Below are 16,319 nucleotides of genomic sequence, written 5' to 3' on the forward strand. Positions count from 1 at the left end.
AAAGTATCTTATTTAACACATTTTGATAAAAGGCAAGATAATGGGATTGTTGGAGACCACACATAGATCTGTTCAAATCATAAGGCACAATGTTTTATCCAACATATGTACAATAACATTTTTATTGTCCCTCCTTTCAATAAGGGAAGAGGCATTTAAACACTAGCCTGAATCCCCAGAACAATGTCGCCTCCAACTTCAAACAGTAAACTAGACTTGTGTGTTACCTATATATCATGTTCTATGTGAAACATGTAAAGAGACCTCCATATACAGTATGGCTTTGGTAATAGGTATACATGGGGAGTTTGAGTAAACGTGGAGTTTGTACAGTAAACCACCATTGTGTTGGACTGATGACCATTCTCACTCCGTTGGGATTCTGCAAGTATGTGCGTAGTTGAAATAATGAGGTCCCAGGAAAATGACCTAACCCCACTGCAGCTAGTTGTAGTCCAGGTTTTGGTAAAACAGGTAAACAATTATTTTCACATGCAATTTCCCTAAACTGAAAATATGGAGGAAAGTAGGAAATAATCTGACAGACATTGAGTAAACATACAAGCACACAGGCTAGCACACTTCTGCTGCTCACTTAGAGATGCCCAGCCCTGTCCTCATATACTCATACACCACATAGCTGATACTGACAGCTGGGATGACTTTCATGAAGTTTGGCAGAATGCCGCGGTAAAGTCCGAAGAATCCTTCTTTCTCCAAGATCTTCCTCACTAGCCGGTTCATGGACACCTGCTCCATGCCCTCGATGGACGCTGAGAGAAAAGGAAGAGAACATTACAAATGACTGATTTACAAATTACTAATGAAACATATCAAAACCACTGACTCAAGATTGCTTTAATCCACACAGCCTTATCTAAGACGACTTAAAAGTTATTACATGAAGGATTTTTACATGAAGGACTGTTTAGAAAATCTCCACAATATACAGTATCTTCTTTAATGGTGAATTAATGGGATTTCTAAAACCAATAAAGATTTTAACTAAACCAATACCATAATGGCCACCTAATCATCGTAGCTTCCAATTTGCTCATTACGCCCCACTTTATTGACAGAGAAAGTGATGAGTTTTTGATGACAGCAGACAGTCAAGTGAAAATCTCAACTATATTATTATTTATTAATTATTATTTTTAATGAGCTAGTGTTTTTATTCTACACCCATATTCTGCATAGGGGCAAAATTCCATGTTAAGTGCCTTAGCTAGATATATTAACTAGACATATTCAGTCATGTTTGCCATGATAATACTACATCGTCTTTGAAAAAATTACAGCACGTTTTTTGGGGTTTTTCAAAGTAACAACGTACCTGCTGCCTGCATCCTGGTTCGGATCAGTGCAAGGGGGTAACTGGCCAGCTGGCCACATGTGCTGGAGATCGTGCCACAGGCCAGAAGTACCAGGACCCCAGGATTGGCTGTGTCTTTTGCATAACGGGCTAGCCATGCATTCTTCAGACTCTGAAGTGGGAAGGATTAAAGTACAGTACAAAGGAGTTAACAATCATGTCTAGGCCAAGAAGTCTCAATCACCTACATTTATTTGCTGAACTGGGTTGATATAATCAAAAGTAGCCTGTTTCCAGATGTATTTGTGCTGTACAGCCAACACATGACACAATACAGCACAAAGATCTGGGACCAGGCTACATTAAAAAGTGACAGTCATTTAAATCAGTGACCTGTCTAAATATAAAAAAGGTGTCTCAACCAGTTAGACATTTGCTGATACACACCTCGTACACAGCCAGGTCAATCCCAGCATATGGAATGATGCCCAGGATGTTGGGAATGTAGCCCTTATAGAAGGCCTTCACACCTTCTCTCTTTAGAATCTTCTTGGCACAATCGAACATTCCTGAGTACTGTCCGGTCTTCCTTAGCGTAAGCCTGGTCTTCATTACCTTATAGGTCAAAGCAGTGAGAGATTCTTAAGCTAGATATAAAGCTACTGAGAATTTAAGTCATCCTTCTCTGTTCCCTTCTTGTACTGTATGTCCTTCCCTCATTCTCCAGTATCCCCACAATGAAATCATGTGTTGGCACGTCACACAAACCTAATTTTTAACTCAGGTGAATGATGAGTTGACATAGAAATTAAAAAAACCACAACAAACGATTGAAAAAGCAAATGTTTAAAGATCATGCACCTCACCTAGTTTAACCAAAAGTCCTAAAATTTGGTGTATGATTTCCTCACCCCACAAGGTACACATTTACCTCAACTACTCATCATTAAGAATTGTGTGAAAAATCAGTGTGATGAAATTTGCTACATGTGCTCAGGGATGTGAGTCTAACCCACATAATATATCAGACACTGGCCCAATTTTGACAAAACATTGGTAAATTGTACATCAAGCCATTGAAATTTGGCTTGTTCGTAATTACACTGACAGGCTCCAGGGTTTTATCATTTGTGATGGACAACATGTTTTCTGGGTTTTATTCCACGTTACTTATCTCCTCCCTTTCTTGCTACTCCCCCATCTCTTAACACCTTTATTCCACTTGTATTAAGGCCCCTTCTCGTTTATCCTCTCCTCACCTCCATAGGGTAGATGGCTGTCTGAGCTGTGGCCCCGGCCAATGATCCAGCCATAAACCTCTCGTGCGTCTGGACCTTCCCTCCCTCTGATGTCAACAGCTTCTTATACTGTCAGAGAAACAGAAACATCAAAGTGAAAACTTAATAAAAAGGCGTAATCATGAATGCTATCACAGTGGATGCAATGTCCAGTCTATGTCTCCATGGTTAGGCAGACAAAAAACTGCAATTAAGAAAAGTAACACAAAGACTATCCATAAATCATTAAAAAAGACTGTAAAATCTATTGTCGATACATAAATTGCTTTGTCACCTGCTCATAGGCCATGAACTTGATGGCTGTCTCGGGGGCAATCTTCAGGACATTGGTCCCATTCCCCCTCCAGAGGGAGCTGAAACCCCCCTCCTTTATCATCTGCTTGAAGCCCCCCACCAGGCTGATCTTATTGGTCACGGATCCGTGCACCTGATTCAGAGATATCACAAGGTGTGAATAACACATTTACCTCAGAAGTGCCTGATGCAGAAATGTTCGACAAACACAAGGGGTACACTGATATTTGAAATAGAGGTGCTCTTTCCAGCGCAGTCCCCTCTCATTAGACCCCTGCTGGTAAGACCTCCCCAGATCATCCAACTGATCGCCAAGAAGGATATTTCTTTCACATTTAGGGATGTTGGTCTACAGTGGACACTGTACCTGCATGAACACCTTCATCCTGTCCAGGGGGGCGGTGCCTGTACGAGAGACCGCCCCCGCCATGGCACCCGCTGCCAGTTGTTTCCACCACACACCTGTTGTCTTCTCCTCTTCGGTAAACTCATCAGGGATGGTGAGGCTGTCCCCAATATCCAGCACCTATCACAATACACATGCATACTTATTAGCAAATGTGGCCCGCCCACTCACTCACATATCTCTTTTTTTGTCCTTTGGGAGGATCTTAAACCTAACCCAGAAATCCATGTTCCCCATCCCCTTATCTCTAAACCTAAGAACCTAACCTTCATGCCTAAACTTAACCTGGTCCTAATGCTTAAAATTCAACATAAGCAATAATAAAACATTTTTATAATAATGCTAAACCAAAAATCTACTGAAATTATAACACAATGCCCAGGTTTTAAGGGACATGTACTCACTCACACACACACAGTCGTGAAAAATATGTATACTTCAAGATAGCTGGTCTTGCCCCCGTTGGCTCAACTTTATGTAGCAGTTTCTTGTAACTGTCTATCAGCATCTTACATCTGGGAGGAATGTTTGTCCAGTCTTCTTTACATGACTGCTTCCACTGTCATGTTTGAGGGCTTTTTTGCTTGCACGGCCCTCTTCTAGACCCTCAGCATTTTTATGACTGAGATCTTGGGTTTGACCCCATTCCATAACCTTCCATTTCTTATTTTTGAGACATTCTGTTGTGGCTTTTCTGTGTGTTTTTGGATGTCCTAGTCAGCTTTGGCTAAAAAGAACGTGGACACAGTAACAGTAACCAAGCCCAAACCCTGATACATCACCTCAAACCCAACTTGAACCTAATCCTGCTGAGCGCCAGATGTTTTACCTAGGGCCTAATCCTCATCTTATGTAACATGTTGCATATGTGCTTCTACATGGGAACCATTGATTACAATTAAAGCTTGTTAACTCAAAATGTAAACGTCCCTTTACTAAACACTGGTATATTAATACTGTGATATGATGTTATTCTAGTTCTGTACTAGATATATCTAAGATTAAAAAAAACTACACATTTTGTGCAATACCACAACAAAAAAATAGTATACCTGAATGCAGGGAAAAAAAGATCAACAAATGTGTGGCTATGTCGCAAGAATTAACTGAAAACGATCAAAAAAATGTACAACATTGATAGACTAAGCAAATTATCTGCAAACTCCGACTTCCAAATAAACCCAATAACTCCTGCATGAAGATACCTGCTTGTTAGAGCGACAGTCCAAATAAAACGACAAACAAATCTTACAAGCACATTGTTGAACCGTTATGATCAGTGAGTAGGGAGCTTCACGTAGTCTAGAAAACAGAAGAGTGAACATACCACTTCCAACTCCACCTCATAGATGTTTCCTTCATCTTCAAAATCAATGCACAACCACTCAGCCTTGTATTGCTGCAGCATTGCCATGTCGCTCCAGCCCGAGTCAGAACCCAGATACTGGTCAGACTGTCCTTTATGAGCCATGCAATAGCCAGTTGTGTGTACTGGGCCGGCCAGTCAATGTACTGTGTCCCTGTAGCCAACCTCCGCCTGGTAACAACCCTTCTCTGGGACTCCTGGTTCTGTCCTACCCAGCCTCACATCACAGTCACTTCCTCACGCCCACACTATCCTGAGCCCCTAACAAGCTAATACCCTCCCAGGACAACCTACAAATAGTTAACCGTGGCCTAGCTTAGCCACACAGGTTGTTTTAACCTCTCTGTCTTGGATAGATGAAAGGCATGGATGAGAATCAAATGTCAGGGGTTACCCAATAGCAGGCATTGACCAGCTTTTTTTGAAGGTTATGTTGTCTTACGTGCAATGAATGGGTATGACATTTCATTGTGTACTAAGTGATTGGCACGAATATGACATTTCATTGCATACTAAGTGATTGGCACGAGTATGACATTTCAGTGCGTACTAAGCGACTGGCACAAGTAAGACATTTCATAGCGTGTAAATTGACTAAGGGGTTCTGGGAGTGGCTGATGTTTTTATTACATAAGCCCTACTTTTAAAACTGATTTAAGACATCAGGATATCCATATATTCAGCACTAAACATTGAAACTCCACATTACACTTCCTGTTCTTCAATCTGGAGCCAATCCTTCTAAACTAGGAGTATAAGCCTATTACTATACGTCTAGAGTGAAACCTTGTCTTGTCATTACAGAGGTCTTGGGATAGCTCCAGCACCGGCAAATTAAGGCTGTCACACTGGCAGACAGAGTAAAGGAGCACAGCACCGTCCTTATGTAATCAGAGTTGTTGCATTGTATCAACAACAGTTACATTAGTCAAGGGAATGTTGCTATAAGTTCAGCCTGATGAAAAGACGCAGAACTGTCACCCTCAATCTTTTAACGAGATTTTTATATTGTTGCACTAATGTGTAGTACTTTAGTAGTAACTCGCAACAACTATACACTTACAAACATGCAATCCTTGGATCCCTTTTTCTCTCAAACACAAATCCACTGTTGTTTTTCTATTCTTGTAGACTGGAAAACACAGAATCCATGTTCCCTCTACCCTAACCCTAGCCTTAAACTCAACTTTTATGTCTAAACATAATTTAGACATAAAATCGAACCCTAGATAGAACTAACCCATAATGCCTGAACCTTAAAGTCTAACACTGTTCATCTGTATATTTTCCCTAAACTTAGCCACTAACCTGGAAACCACATTAGTCACAATGGGAACTGGTCAAAACATTTTCATAGAACTGGTCAACCAGAATGGTCAGGTTGTACATTCTTTGTACACAGACAGACTCACACAAGCATGCAGAGCCTTGTATTTCAATCTCTGCAGAGACCCAAAAAATAAATAAATGAATGCCCCTTAACCTAACCGTTATGCCTGACCCCATAATTCCTAATAATTTAAGTAACACTGACCCCTAATGTATCAGTAACACTAAATTGTCAGCTTTACCCTAAACATAATTCCTTAACAGGCTATATATGTTTTCCTTGTGGGGACCAGCAAAAGGCCTAATAAGAGTATATTGTTTATATTCTACTGTCCTTGTAAGGACGTTTGGTCCTAATGCTATCCGTGAAACACACAAACACAAACACACACACACACACACACACACACACACACACACACACACACACACACACACCGTAGAGTGCTTCCAATAGCGGATAATGTCCTGCAGGTTGTTGGCAGCGTTGAACAGGAAGTGTTCCCTCCATTCATTCCAGTCCACGGTCATTGTTCCATCTGCATCGATGCTTCAAGACAGACAGAGAAATAAATAACAACAGTGAAAAAAAGTTATATTGAATTTACACAAAGTGTAGGAGAACAAAGATTGTTTTCTTTTACTGACAGAAAAGCTTGGTTTTGCGATAGGTTTACTTAAAACACAGTGGATAAAAGCATCTTCTAAAATGTAATTTTGCCTTATTGATTATAGTAGTAACAGCCTGCTGTCAGGGGGCTGCTGTGTTGTGCATATTGTTTCCTGCTGGACTTATATGGGAATTAAAGCTGCAGACGTGAAATGCCAGTGCCATTCTCGACCAAATGAGCTAAGCGTGACCCACATTTTCTCCCATAAAATGATGCACATCCCCCTTGGGCCAATTAGCGTAATTTCATAAATGCTGGATCTCTATGACAATACAAATCATTCAACCAAGTTTGGTTCAAATCAGGCCAGTAGTTGTAGACTAGTGTGGTCCTGCAGTCTAAGCCACAATCTCCAGCGCATGTGTACTGCTGCAGCAGGAGTTTAAATCCAGCCTATGGCTCTTTCAGCAAAACCATTCTCCTTTAACTTTCATCACTTTCCTGTCAAACAAAGTACAAAACGCCTCAAACATATGTCTTTAAAAATATATTGTGCCAGTACTTTCTGTAATATCATATAGGTTAGTGAGAGTTATAAATCAGAGCATGTGGGCAAACATAATCCCTCTGATTCAAAGAGATCATCATACATCCACAGGCACCCACTCGTGACTTGAATGATTGCAGTTCATGGTCCATCTTTAATTAATAAAACATGCATGAAATTCTAGTTTACAAATCCTCCTATCGTTTAAGAAATAAACAAAATCAACAGTTGAACATTTAATTGATAAAATATTTTTTTGTCAAGAAATGCACAGATATCACACACAATTGCACAAGTAAAAAAAAACAGCACAGTGCCTTATGGGATTCCACATTGCTTACAGGAGGGGCCACTGAAGGGTTTAATTAGTATGAACACCCATGATCATTTCCGCTTCCTCAACTTTTGCACACTTGTGGAAGTGCTGTAGGCGAGCATGAATGCAAAAATGGAGGGCTGAGGGTGGAGTGGTGTTAAGGAGGACTCCATTTGGGATTTGGCTGAGATTTAAGATAGATGTTCATGTGACCAGAGTTCACCTTTAAGTAATTGTCCAGTTAAAATCTCACTTATAAAAGGTAATATTCTGTAAACACAAAATGCTGTTAACCTGGAACACAAAATACAAAAGCATAAATTGGAAGAAAAAAATTACTTACGCTTGTGTCTCACACAAGCTGTATTCTATTTCTCTATGTGAACCTGAGAAGTCAACGTCACTCAAAACATTCACAGAGGAAAATCACCAAAGCACAATGTATTAGGGTTCTTACTGATCATCTCATCATCTTCATCCGCTTATCTGGTATCGGGTCGCGGGGACAGCAGCTCCAGCAGGGGACCCCAAACTTCCCTTTCCCGAGCCACATTTGCCAGCTCTGACTGGGGGATCCCAAGGCTTTCCCAGACCATTGTCGAAATATAATCTCTCCACCTAGTCCTGGGCCTACCCCGAGGTCTCCTCCCAGTTGGACATGCCTGGAATACCTCCTTAGGGAGACGTCCTGAGAAATGGGTTTTCTCAGCCACCCTTCTGAGAAAACCCATTTCAGCCGCTTGAACTTGCGATCTTGTTCTTTCGGTCATGACCCAGCCTTCATGACCATGGGTGAAGGTAGGAAGGAAAATTGACCGGCATATCGAGAGCTTTGCCTTCTGGCTCAGCTCTCTTTTCGTCACAACGGTGCGGTAAAGCGAATGCAATACCGGCCCTGCTGCTCCGATTCTCCGGCCAATCTCCCGCTCCATTGTCCCCTCACTCGCGAACAAGACCCCGAGATACTTGAACTCCTTTACTTGGGGTAACGCCTCATTCCCTACCCGGAGAAGGCACTCCATCGGTTTCCTGCTGAGAACCATGGCCTCAGATTTAGAGGTGCTAATCCTCATCCCAACCGCTTCACACTCGGCTGCGAACCAGTCCAGTGAGTGCTGAAGGTCACAGACCGATGATGCCATCAGGACCTCATCATCCGCAAAAAGCAGCGATGAGATCCCCAGCCCACCGAACTGCAACCCCTCCCCACCCCGACTACGCCTCGATATCCTGTCCATAAAAGTTACAAACAGGATTAGTGACAAAGCGCAGCCTTGGCGGAGGCCAACCCCCACCTGGAACGAGTCCAACTTACTACAGAGAATCTGAACACAGCTCTCACTTTGGACGTACAAGGATTGGATAGCCCTCAGAAGGGACCTCCTCACCCCACACTCCCGTAGCACCTCCCACAATATCTCCCGGGGGACCCGGTCATACGTCTTCTCCAGATCCACAAAACACATGTAGATTGGATGGGCATATTCCCAGGCCCCCTCCAGGATCCTTGCAAGATTAAAGAGCTGGTCGGTTGTTCTGCGACCAGGACGGAATCCGCATTGTTCCTCTTCAATCTGAGGTTTGACTATCTGCCAAACCCTCCTTTTCAGTACCTTTGAGTAGACTTTCCCAGGGAGGCTAAGATGTGTGATACCCCTGCAATTGGCACACACCCTCTGGTCCCCCTTTTTGAACAGGGGAACCACCACCCCGGTCCGCCACTCCTTAGGCACTTTCCCCGACTCCCATGCAATGTTTAAGAGGCGTGTCATCCAAGACATCCCCTCCACACCCAAAGCTTTCAACATTTCTGGATGGATCTCGTCAATCCCCGGAGCTTTGCCACTGTGGAGTTGTTTGACTACCTAAGTAACTTCTGCCATGGAGATTGATGATGCTTCCCCATCAGCCTCCAGCTCTGCCTCCACTATAGAGGGCGTGTAAGTGGGATTTAGAAGTTCTTCAAAGTGTTCCTTCCATTGCCCAATTACCTCCTCAGTTGAGGTCAACAGTGTCCCATCCTTACTGTACACAGCTTGGATAGTTCCCCGTTTTCCCCTCCTGAGGTGGCGGACGGTTTTCCAGAAACACCTTGGTGCCGACAAAAAGTCGTTCTCCATGGCATCCCCAAACTCCTCCCACACCCACTGTTTTGCCTCTTTCACGGCAGAGGTCGCAGCCCTTCGGGTCTGTCGGTACACTGCAATTGTCTCCGGAGTACTCTGGGATAACATATCCCGGGAAGGCCTCCTTCTTCAGTCAGATGGCTTCCCTGACCACCGGTGTCCACCAGGTTACCGCCCCTTGATGCACCTAAGACCTTTAGACCACTGCTCCCCGCCGCAGCTTCGGCAATGGAGGCTTTGAACATCAACCACTCAGGTTCAATGCCCCCAACCTCCACAGGGATGCCAGAAAAGCTCCGCCGGAGGTGTAAGTTGAAGATCGTTTGGATGGGGGTCTCCTCCAGACGTTCCCAGTTCACTCGCACTACCCGTTTGGGTTATCCTGGTCTGTCCAGTGTCTTCCCCCACTCCGTGACCCAACTCACCACCAGATGGTGATCGGTTGACAGCTCCGCCCCTCTCTTTACCCGAGTGTCCAAAACATGCAGTCTCAGGTCCGATGACACGATCACAAAATCAATCATCGACCTTCGGCCTAGGGTGCTCTGGTACCACGTACACTTATGAGCATCCTTATGTTCGAACATGGTGTTTGTTTATAGATAATCCATGACTAGCACAGAACTCTAACAAGAAATTACCACTCGAGTTCAGATCAGGGAGGCCGTTCCTCCCTATCATGCCTCTCCAGGTGTCTCCATCATCGCCCACGTGTCCCCCAGCAGAATTATGGAGTCCCCTACTGGAGCCCCATACAGGACTCCATTCAGGGTCTCAAAGAAGGCCAAATACTCCAAACTGCTGTTCGGGGCATATGCACAAACAACAGTAAAAAATAATAAAAAATAACCTATGTACAAACGAGGAAGAGGAGGAGTTACCCTGCCCAGAGGAAGTCCGGGGCCCCCGTCTGGAGCCAGGCCCAGAGGGAGGGCTCGCTGGTGAGCGCCCGGTTGGGCATAGCCCGAAAAAGCAACGTGGCATCCCCCTCTCCATCCTATGGGCCCACCACTCATGGGAGGAACTGCTGGGGTTGGGTGCGCTGCCATATGGGTGGCAGTGAAGGCCAGGGGCCTCGACGGACCAGACCCAGGTGGCAGGGGCTGGCTCTGGGGACGTGGAACGTCACCTCTCTGTGGGGGAAGGAGCCGGAACTTGTGAGCGAGGTGGAGCGCTATCAGTTAGATCTGGTGGGGCTTACATCCACACATAGTCTTGGTTCTGGAACCGCACTCCTGGATAGGGAATGGACTTTATTCTTCTCTGGAGTTGCCCAGTGTGTGAGGCGCCGGGCGGTGGTTGGGATACTCACAGGCCCCCGGGTGAGTGCCGCTATGTTGGAGTTTACCCCAGTGGATGAGAGGGTCGCCTCCCTACGCCTACAGGTTCTTACTGATGTCAAATCTAATTTGTCTAGATATGCCTTTCATGCTTTTACTAAATGACTATGGCTTATAATCCACCAAAGGTCCACTTGAATGACATCCAACGTTCATCACATCTAATTGTAAATTAACTGAGACACTGATGTGGGCGTGGTCTCAATCTGAATCACCAAATTAGATATTTGCACACATAAAATCTTAGAGGAAAACCGGTTTTAGTCTGCTTTACACCAAACCGTAGAAAAGTGACATTTGTGTTGACATCACAATGACTCTCCATCCAAATGGCCCAAATCTGTCAACGTATCCTGAGAAATGTGTTGATGTGGAAGTTGTGCTTTTTCCAGTGGCATCAGTAGTCACTATGGGATTCTGGTATATTTGGTCTTTTGATGGACAATTCATATTTTTTATGGATAATTAGTATCATTTTATTTAGATTTTTTATAATCGTGCACATCACTTGCACCATTACATACAGACAGTGACGTTTTTACAAAGAGGACACAGAATACCTGATGTAATTCCGCCCCTTCACATCATATTCTAGTGGGCAAAATTTTACCTTGCCTAATTATCAACACTGAATGGTGAAATATATTTTTTATAGGAATAGGAAAATATACTTTTTAATAGGATACCTAATGTAGTCAATGGAAAGACGTCTTCAGATAGCATTAACTGATAAATGGTTAGTCAAGTTGCTGCAAATAAACATCCCCATGATTCCAGCCCACAACACTCTCTCAACTAATCTGTTGCAACATGTCAATGTGAACTGAAACTTCATGTAAATTGAGGCATATTGTCTCTCCTGATAACTCGCTCTGTCGTAGTGTATATAGCCCTAAGTTTTATCAGCAAACTGCAGGAGAGTTTAGCTCGATCAGAGTGGAACCACACGGGGTCCCCACCTTTAACAACCAGAGAATAGTGAAAGCTTACCCAATATAAGCATTCACTAATGAGACAAACTGCTATGCTCAGATGCTAGGCTTGTGTTGATACACTGTATTGTTTAAGTAAATATATGCTCAACAGGAGTTCTCTCCAACAGCTACTGTCGCCAAGACACCAGATAACATTAGACTATAGTGACAATGTGTGAATGTAACGGCAGACATGCATACGTTTGAAGGATCTTCTCTGCCTCTTCCTTGCTGATGTCCATCCCCAAGTCAGCAAAGGACTGCTTTATCTCCATGAGGTCAATACATCCTGTAGGAAAAAAAGGTTAACAAATATATTTGTCAAAAGAGGCCTGCTTTTTCTGGATGGGATGAAATATATAATATTTTTTATGGTATTAAATAATTTACTGGATTTGTAATATTGATGCAAAGGCATTGCAGTGATATACCGTCATTGTTTTTATCCAGACTCTTGAAGGTCAGCAACAGTTTCTTCTCATGTTCCTTCAAGTACTTGGAAAACTCATCAATATCAAGACCCTCATCTCTATCCTGGTCTCCAGAGGAAATTATTTTCTAGAAAGAATAAAACATTTATTACATGCATCTCTCCAAAGCTTTATAGGAGACTGGTATTTGGCACTTAGCTTGTCACTCTTCAGAGGGATTATAATTTCTTAATAGAAAACATGGAATGTAATGGGATGCTCTTTGAACAAATCCAAATAACTGATCAAAGTGCACTGTTGTGTTGCCTCTCCCTGGGATGGGCTACCTGACTGTAAAGGTGTGTAGGCTATAAGGGTCAGCATGAGAATATTATCTAATCTACACATCAACTAAACTACTAATTACCTGAGCATAGGGCAATCATCTCATTAAAGCAGTGGTTCTTAAACCTCTCCTTGTCGACTAATTATTAAATACCTGACTGTTTGATTCAGGTGAGCTAGTTTCAGGGATACACCTAATACGTGGAATGGCTGTAGGTCCCCAGGACACATTTAGGAACCAATGCATTAAAGGAATCAAGGATGATGACTGCTGACCTTTGTGAATTACTGGGATTTATTCATATTCTATTAGCCCTGCCCGGGCAGTACAGTAGCTACGCTTCCTAGTCCAAGAAATAAATCTAAACATATACAAAAATGTAGCTGACATAGTATAACAATATATTGCAATGGACAAAATGCCTTATATTTTATGTGAAAACAGATAAATGAAAAGAAATTAGGCTGACTGGGAGGAAACTACGGAATGCCACAATTTACGTTTAAAGGAGTGGCTGTTTTCTTAGCCACAACAATGAAAACATGCTGTTCTGGTTTCAACTTGTGAAGGTACATGCAACATTCTCTTGAAATATTCACCTTCCCTGCACATAGAAAGCTGCCCAGTACTACATGGTTAGTCCAGGTGTTATCTATATGTATCTACGTATATGGAAATAATTACACTGAGGTTAATGAAGAACCGACCTCCTTAGTCAAATCCATGGAAATTATGTCATTGATTAGAAGCCTGTAATATATTTAAGATAATGGACTATAATAATGTCATAGATGTCAGTGTAGTAAGTAAAGCTATCCCCTGTCACTGTGGTTGGAGTGTTTTTCAACATTATTCAACCCGGCTTGGCACGGCACGACTATAAATGGTAAGGCACTGAAAGCTTACACAAAACACATATTATTGGAAATGGATCTAAAAATCCCCTATGGAAAAAGTATTGGTGTAAGAACCAAAAGAGACTGTGCCCCAAGGTTTTATGGGGATTATGACTCGTACTATTTCAGGAATATATCCGCCAATACTCAACACCTCTAATTTTACTCTAACTGCGCTCACTACTGCCCCTAGCGGATCGTCTGTGCTCTAATGTTTTTTAATGTAACGTAACATATCTTACAAATTCGGCCGTCAAAGATTGACATATGCGCCCTGAGACCAGGCTGACAATGTACAGTTTGAGCTACTACGCCATACAAACTTGAGAAACATAAGACATCCAACTGCAGTGATCACTATGTACGGTCACTCAAAGGCTATTTACCTGCGCATCTTCTTTGCCGTATGTAATACCCATGGCAGAGAGGCCCGCCTTGAGTTCAGCTACATCCACTTTACCATCTTTGTTGGCGTCTAATTTCTCAAATAACTCTTCATAAGTCTTCGGAGCGTCACTGGCGCAATATGCATCAGTAAAAACGAATTTTCTTAGAACTTGATACATTGTTGTTTAAAAATGATAAGCTACTCGAAAAATGCTACAGGAAAAGGAAGACTGCGGGGAAAAACTGGAAGAGCGGTTGAGGGAAAACTGGTTACAGCTTTAAGACTTCCGCGATTTGCAGCCTGGAAACACGATATAAAAAAATACGTATTATAGCCGTCACTGATCATCAGTTAAGTCTATTAACAACTGTTAATACTTTTAGGTAGGTAAAGTTACACTGTTTTGTAGGCTGTCTTGATTTAAAAAAGGGGTGGCCTGGAGGTGCTATTTGTAAGAGACCTCCTATATCATTTGATGTTCGATGGACACACCCAAAGCAAACATGATTCGTCTAAAACTGTGTGGCAACCTTAAACGAGATGAAGCATATCATATGAAGATATCAAAAAGGGAATACAAATTACTTTCTACTAACTGTAGATTTCCCTTTATGTAAGCCCTCCTCATAACTACGTATAAGAGGCTAATCTAGGGTTGTGCAGTTTGTGAACAAATCGTTCTTTTTGAACGACTTTTCGGTGACTTGAGAGGAACGAGACTATATGAGTGAGTCACTCAAATGAATTGTTCATTTGTATGTCTGGCAACATGTCTGTAGTCCCGGAGACCATATACGGAACGGTGCTCATCGGTCGTCGTGACGCGCGTCTCACAGCCGTACTTATCGCTTCTGTGCGAAAACGATTGAATCATTCGTTTATTTTCATCAAATGTGAACGAAATCACTCGAACGAGGCGTTGTTATTACTAAACGACTCGAAAAGATCCGTGTTAATTAAAACTATCAGCCATAATAGTGGATTCATAGCGTCATCTGGTTTTGCTTTCAGAATAAAAGTCACCCAAAAAAGTAATTAAAAAGTATTTAAACTATTTATACATAAATACATACATTCATATACACAATGATAAAGCAAGAACAAGACAAAAGAAAACAAAAACATTTAGTATTAACTAAAATAAAACAATTTTCTGTAAGTAAATACCTTTTTTAAAATGTTTTGCCTGTCAAATTACCTTTTGTTGACCAATATAGTGCATAAAAAAGAACAGACAAGAACAACATCGGACATTAAACATAAAATGTACAGACTAGATTGTTAACTATATTGCCTTATATATTGCAATGGTGGCTTTTATTTTGAAAAAGAAAATCATAGTTAGCGCTGCTAGCATAATATCCTACTAGAAGAGCGGTAATGAAGCCTCGAATGGCCGTCACTACCTGCAGCACTTCAAAGAGTCATTTTGAAACGTGTCTTACATAGTTTGGGCTTGGACTAGTTGATCGTTACAATGACTTAACTGAAAGAATTGCACTTGTATGTTTCGATTACTTAATGAATGTACTGGTTGTATTTCACCAAAAACGTAGTGGCTGATTAACTGATCTTGTGGTAAATGTTATTTTACTGTAATTTACCTTAAATCTTACATGTCTTTTTTGTATTTCAGAATGAAAGTAAAATTCTGTTTTAAATTAGACATAAAATCTTCATTAAATTCTGTAAAACTGGAAAGGTTTGTTATGAGGAAATAATTATCTATTTTCCCACAGACTTTGATTCGCTGTTTATAAAAATTAACTGTATAAGGAGAATTCCGTTTTTTATTATCGATATCCCAGCATGCTTTGTGGCTGTTCATTTTGTTTATGTTTGTTGTAATTGATAAGATGACAGACCTTTGTTTTTTGTTCCATCTTGTTATTTATGTACATTGTAACCCTTTGGTATGTTTTGGGGGATGGTCGTGTTTATGTGACAACCAAAGAAATGAAGATGATTCTGTTTGCTGTGATTTTCTGCTCTGATTGTGAGGAATTCGGACGAAGCAGATGTCACCATCTCTTTCTCTTACCTCCGTTCTGCATATTTTGTGCCTGTAGATGCCGATCCGGCGTACGTCGTCATAATGCAAATAACTTAAGACAAACATTTTTAATCACCATAGATGATGTCAACAATTGAGAATTTGGATGAGAGTTATTTTTTTTGCTGTGAAATTACAGAAATATACTTTTTTTTTGTAAAAAAAGGAACGAAGTTAAGAACGTATTTCTACAGATTAATAATGTACTTTTACGTAGTTTTCACTATACATTTTTTTACTGTATTTTTCTGGCTCCCGCGCTGTCAGACATTTTCCGTACATTTACAAAAAGAAGTGTTGCCTA

The 16,319-nt window shown here is 41.8% G+C and overlaps 1 protein-coding gene across 2 annotated transcripts; it reads right to left on the bottom strand.

The window, feature by feature from the left end:
- Positions 1-21: 21 nt before the first annotated feature.
- slc25a24 (solute carrier family 25 member 24) lies at positions 22-14,446 on the bottom strand. 2 transcript variants are annotated; one of them, XM_010864171.4, is made up of 10 exons: positions 13,961-14,446; positions 12,354-12,480; positions 12,124-12,211; positions 6,447-6,558; positions 3,275-3,433; positions 2,888-3,040; positions 2,575-2,682; positions 1,763-1,930; positions 1,337-1,487; positions 22-773 (listed from the first exon to the last, which is right to left on the bottom strand). In XM_010864171.4, exons 1-10 carry the CDS (start codon positions 14,138-14,140, stop codon positions 592-594), a joined length of 1,428 nt encoding a protein of 475 aa, XP_010862473.2. In that variant the 5' UTR covers positions 14,141-14,446; the 3' UTR covers positions 22-591. The 2 variants fall into 2 exon arrangements, with proteins under 2 accessions (XP_010862473.2, XP_034149795.1); XM_034293904.1 differs by lacking the exons at positions 6,447-6,558; positions 12,124-12,211; positions 12,354-12,480; positions 13,961-14,446 and adding an exon at positions 4,641-4,889.
- Between the last annotated feature and the right edge of the window lie 1,873 nt (positions 14,447-16,319).

Source organism: Esox lucius, chromosome 8 (assembly GCF_011004845.1).
Source record: "Esox lucius isolate fEsoLuc1 chromosome 8, fEsoLuc1.pri, whole genome shotgun sequence".
In the NCBI taxonomy this organism is placed as follows: Eukaryota; Metazoa; Chordata; class Actinopteri; order Esociformes; family Esocidae; genus Esox; species Esox lucius.

Excerpts from the sequence above, each read along its gene's own strand:
- slc25a24 (XM_010864171.4), bottom strand. The coding sequence starts at position 14,140 with ATGTATCAAGTTCTAAGAAAATTCGTTTTTACTGATGCATATTGCGCC. Across the intron at positions 12,212-12,353 it reads TCTGGATAAAAACAATGACG|GATGTATTGACCTCATGGAG; the intron begins GTATATCACTGC and ends TTTTTCCTACAG. Across the intron at positions 6,559-12,123 it reads GCAGAGAAGATCCTTCAAAC|CATCGATGCAGATGGAACAA; the intron begins GTATGCATGTCT and ends TCTGTCTTGAAG.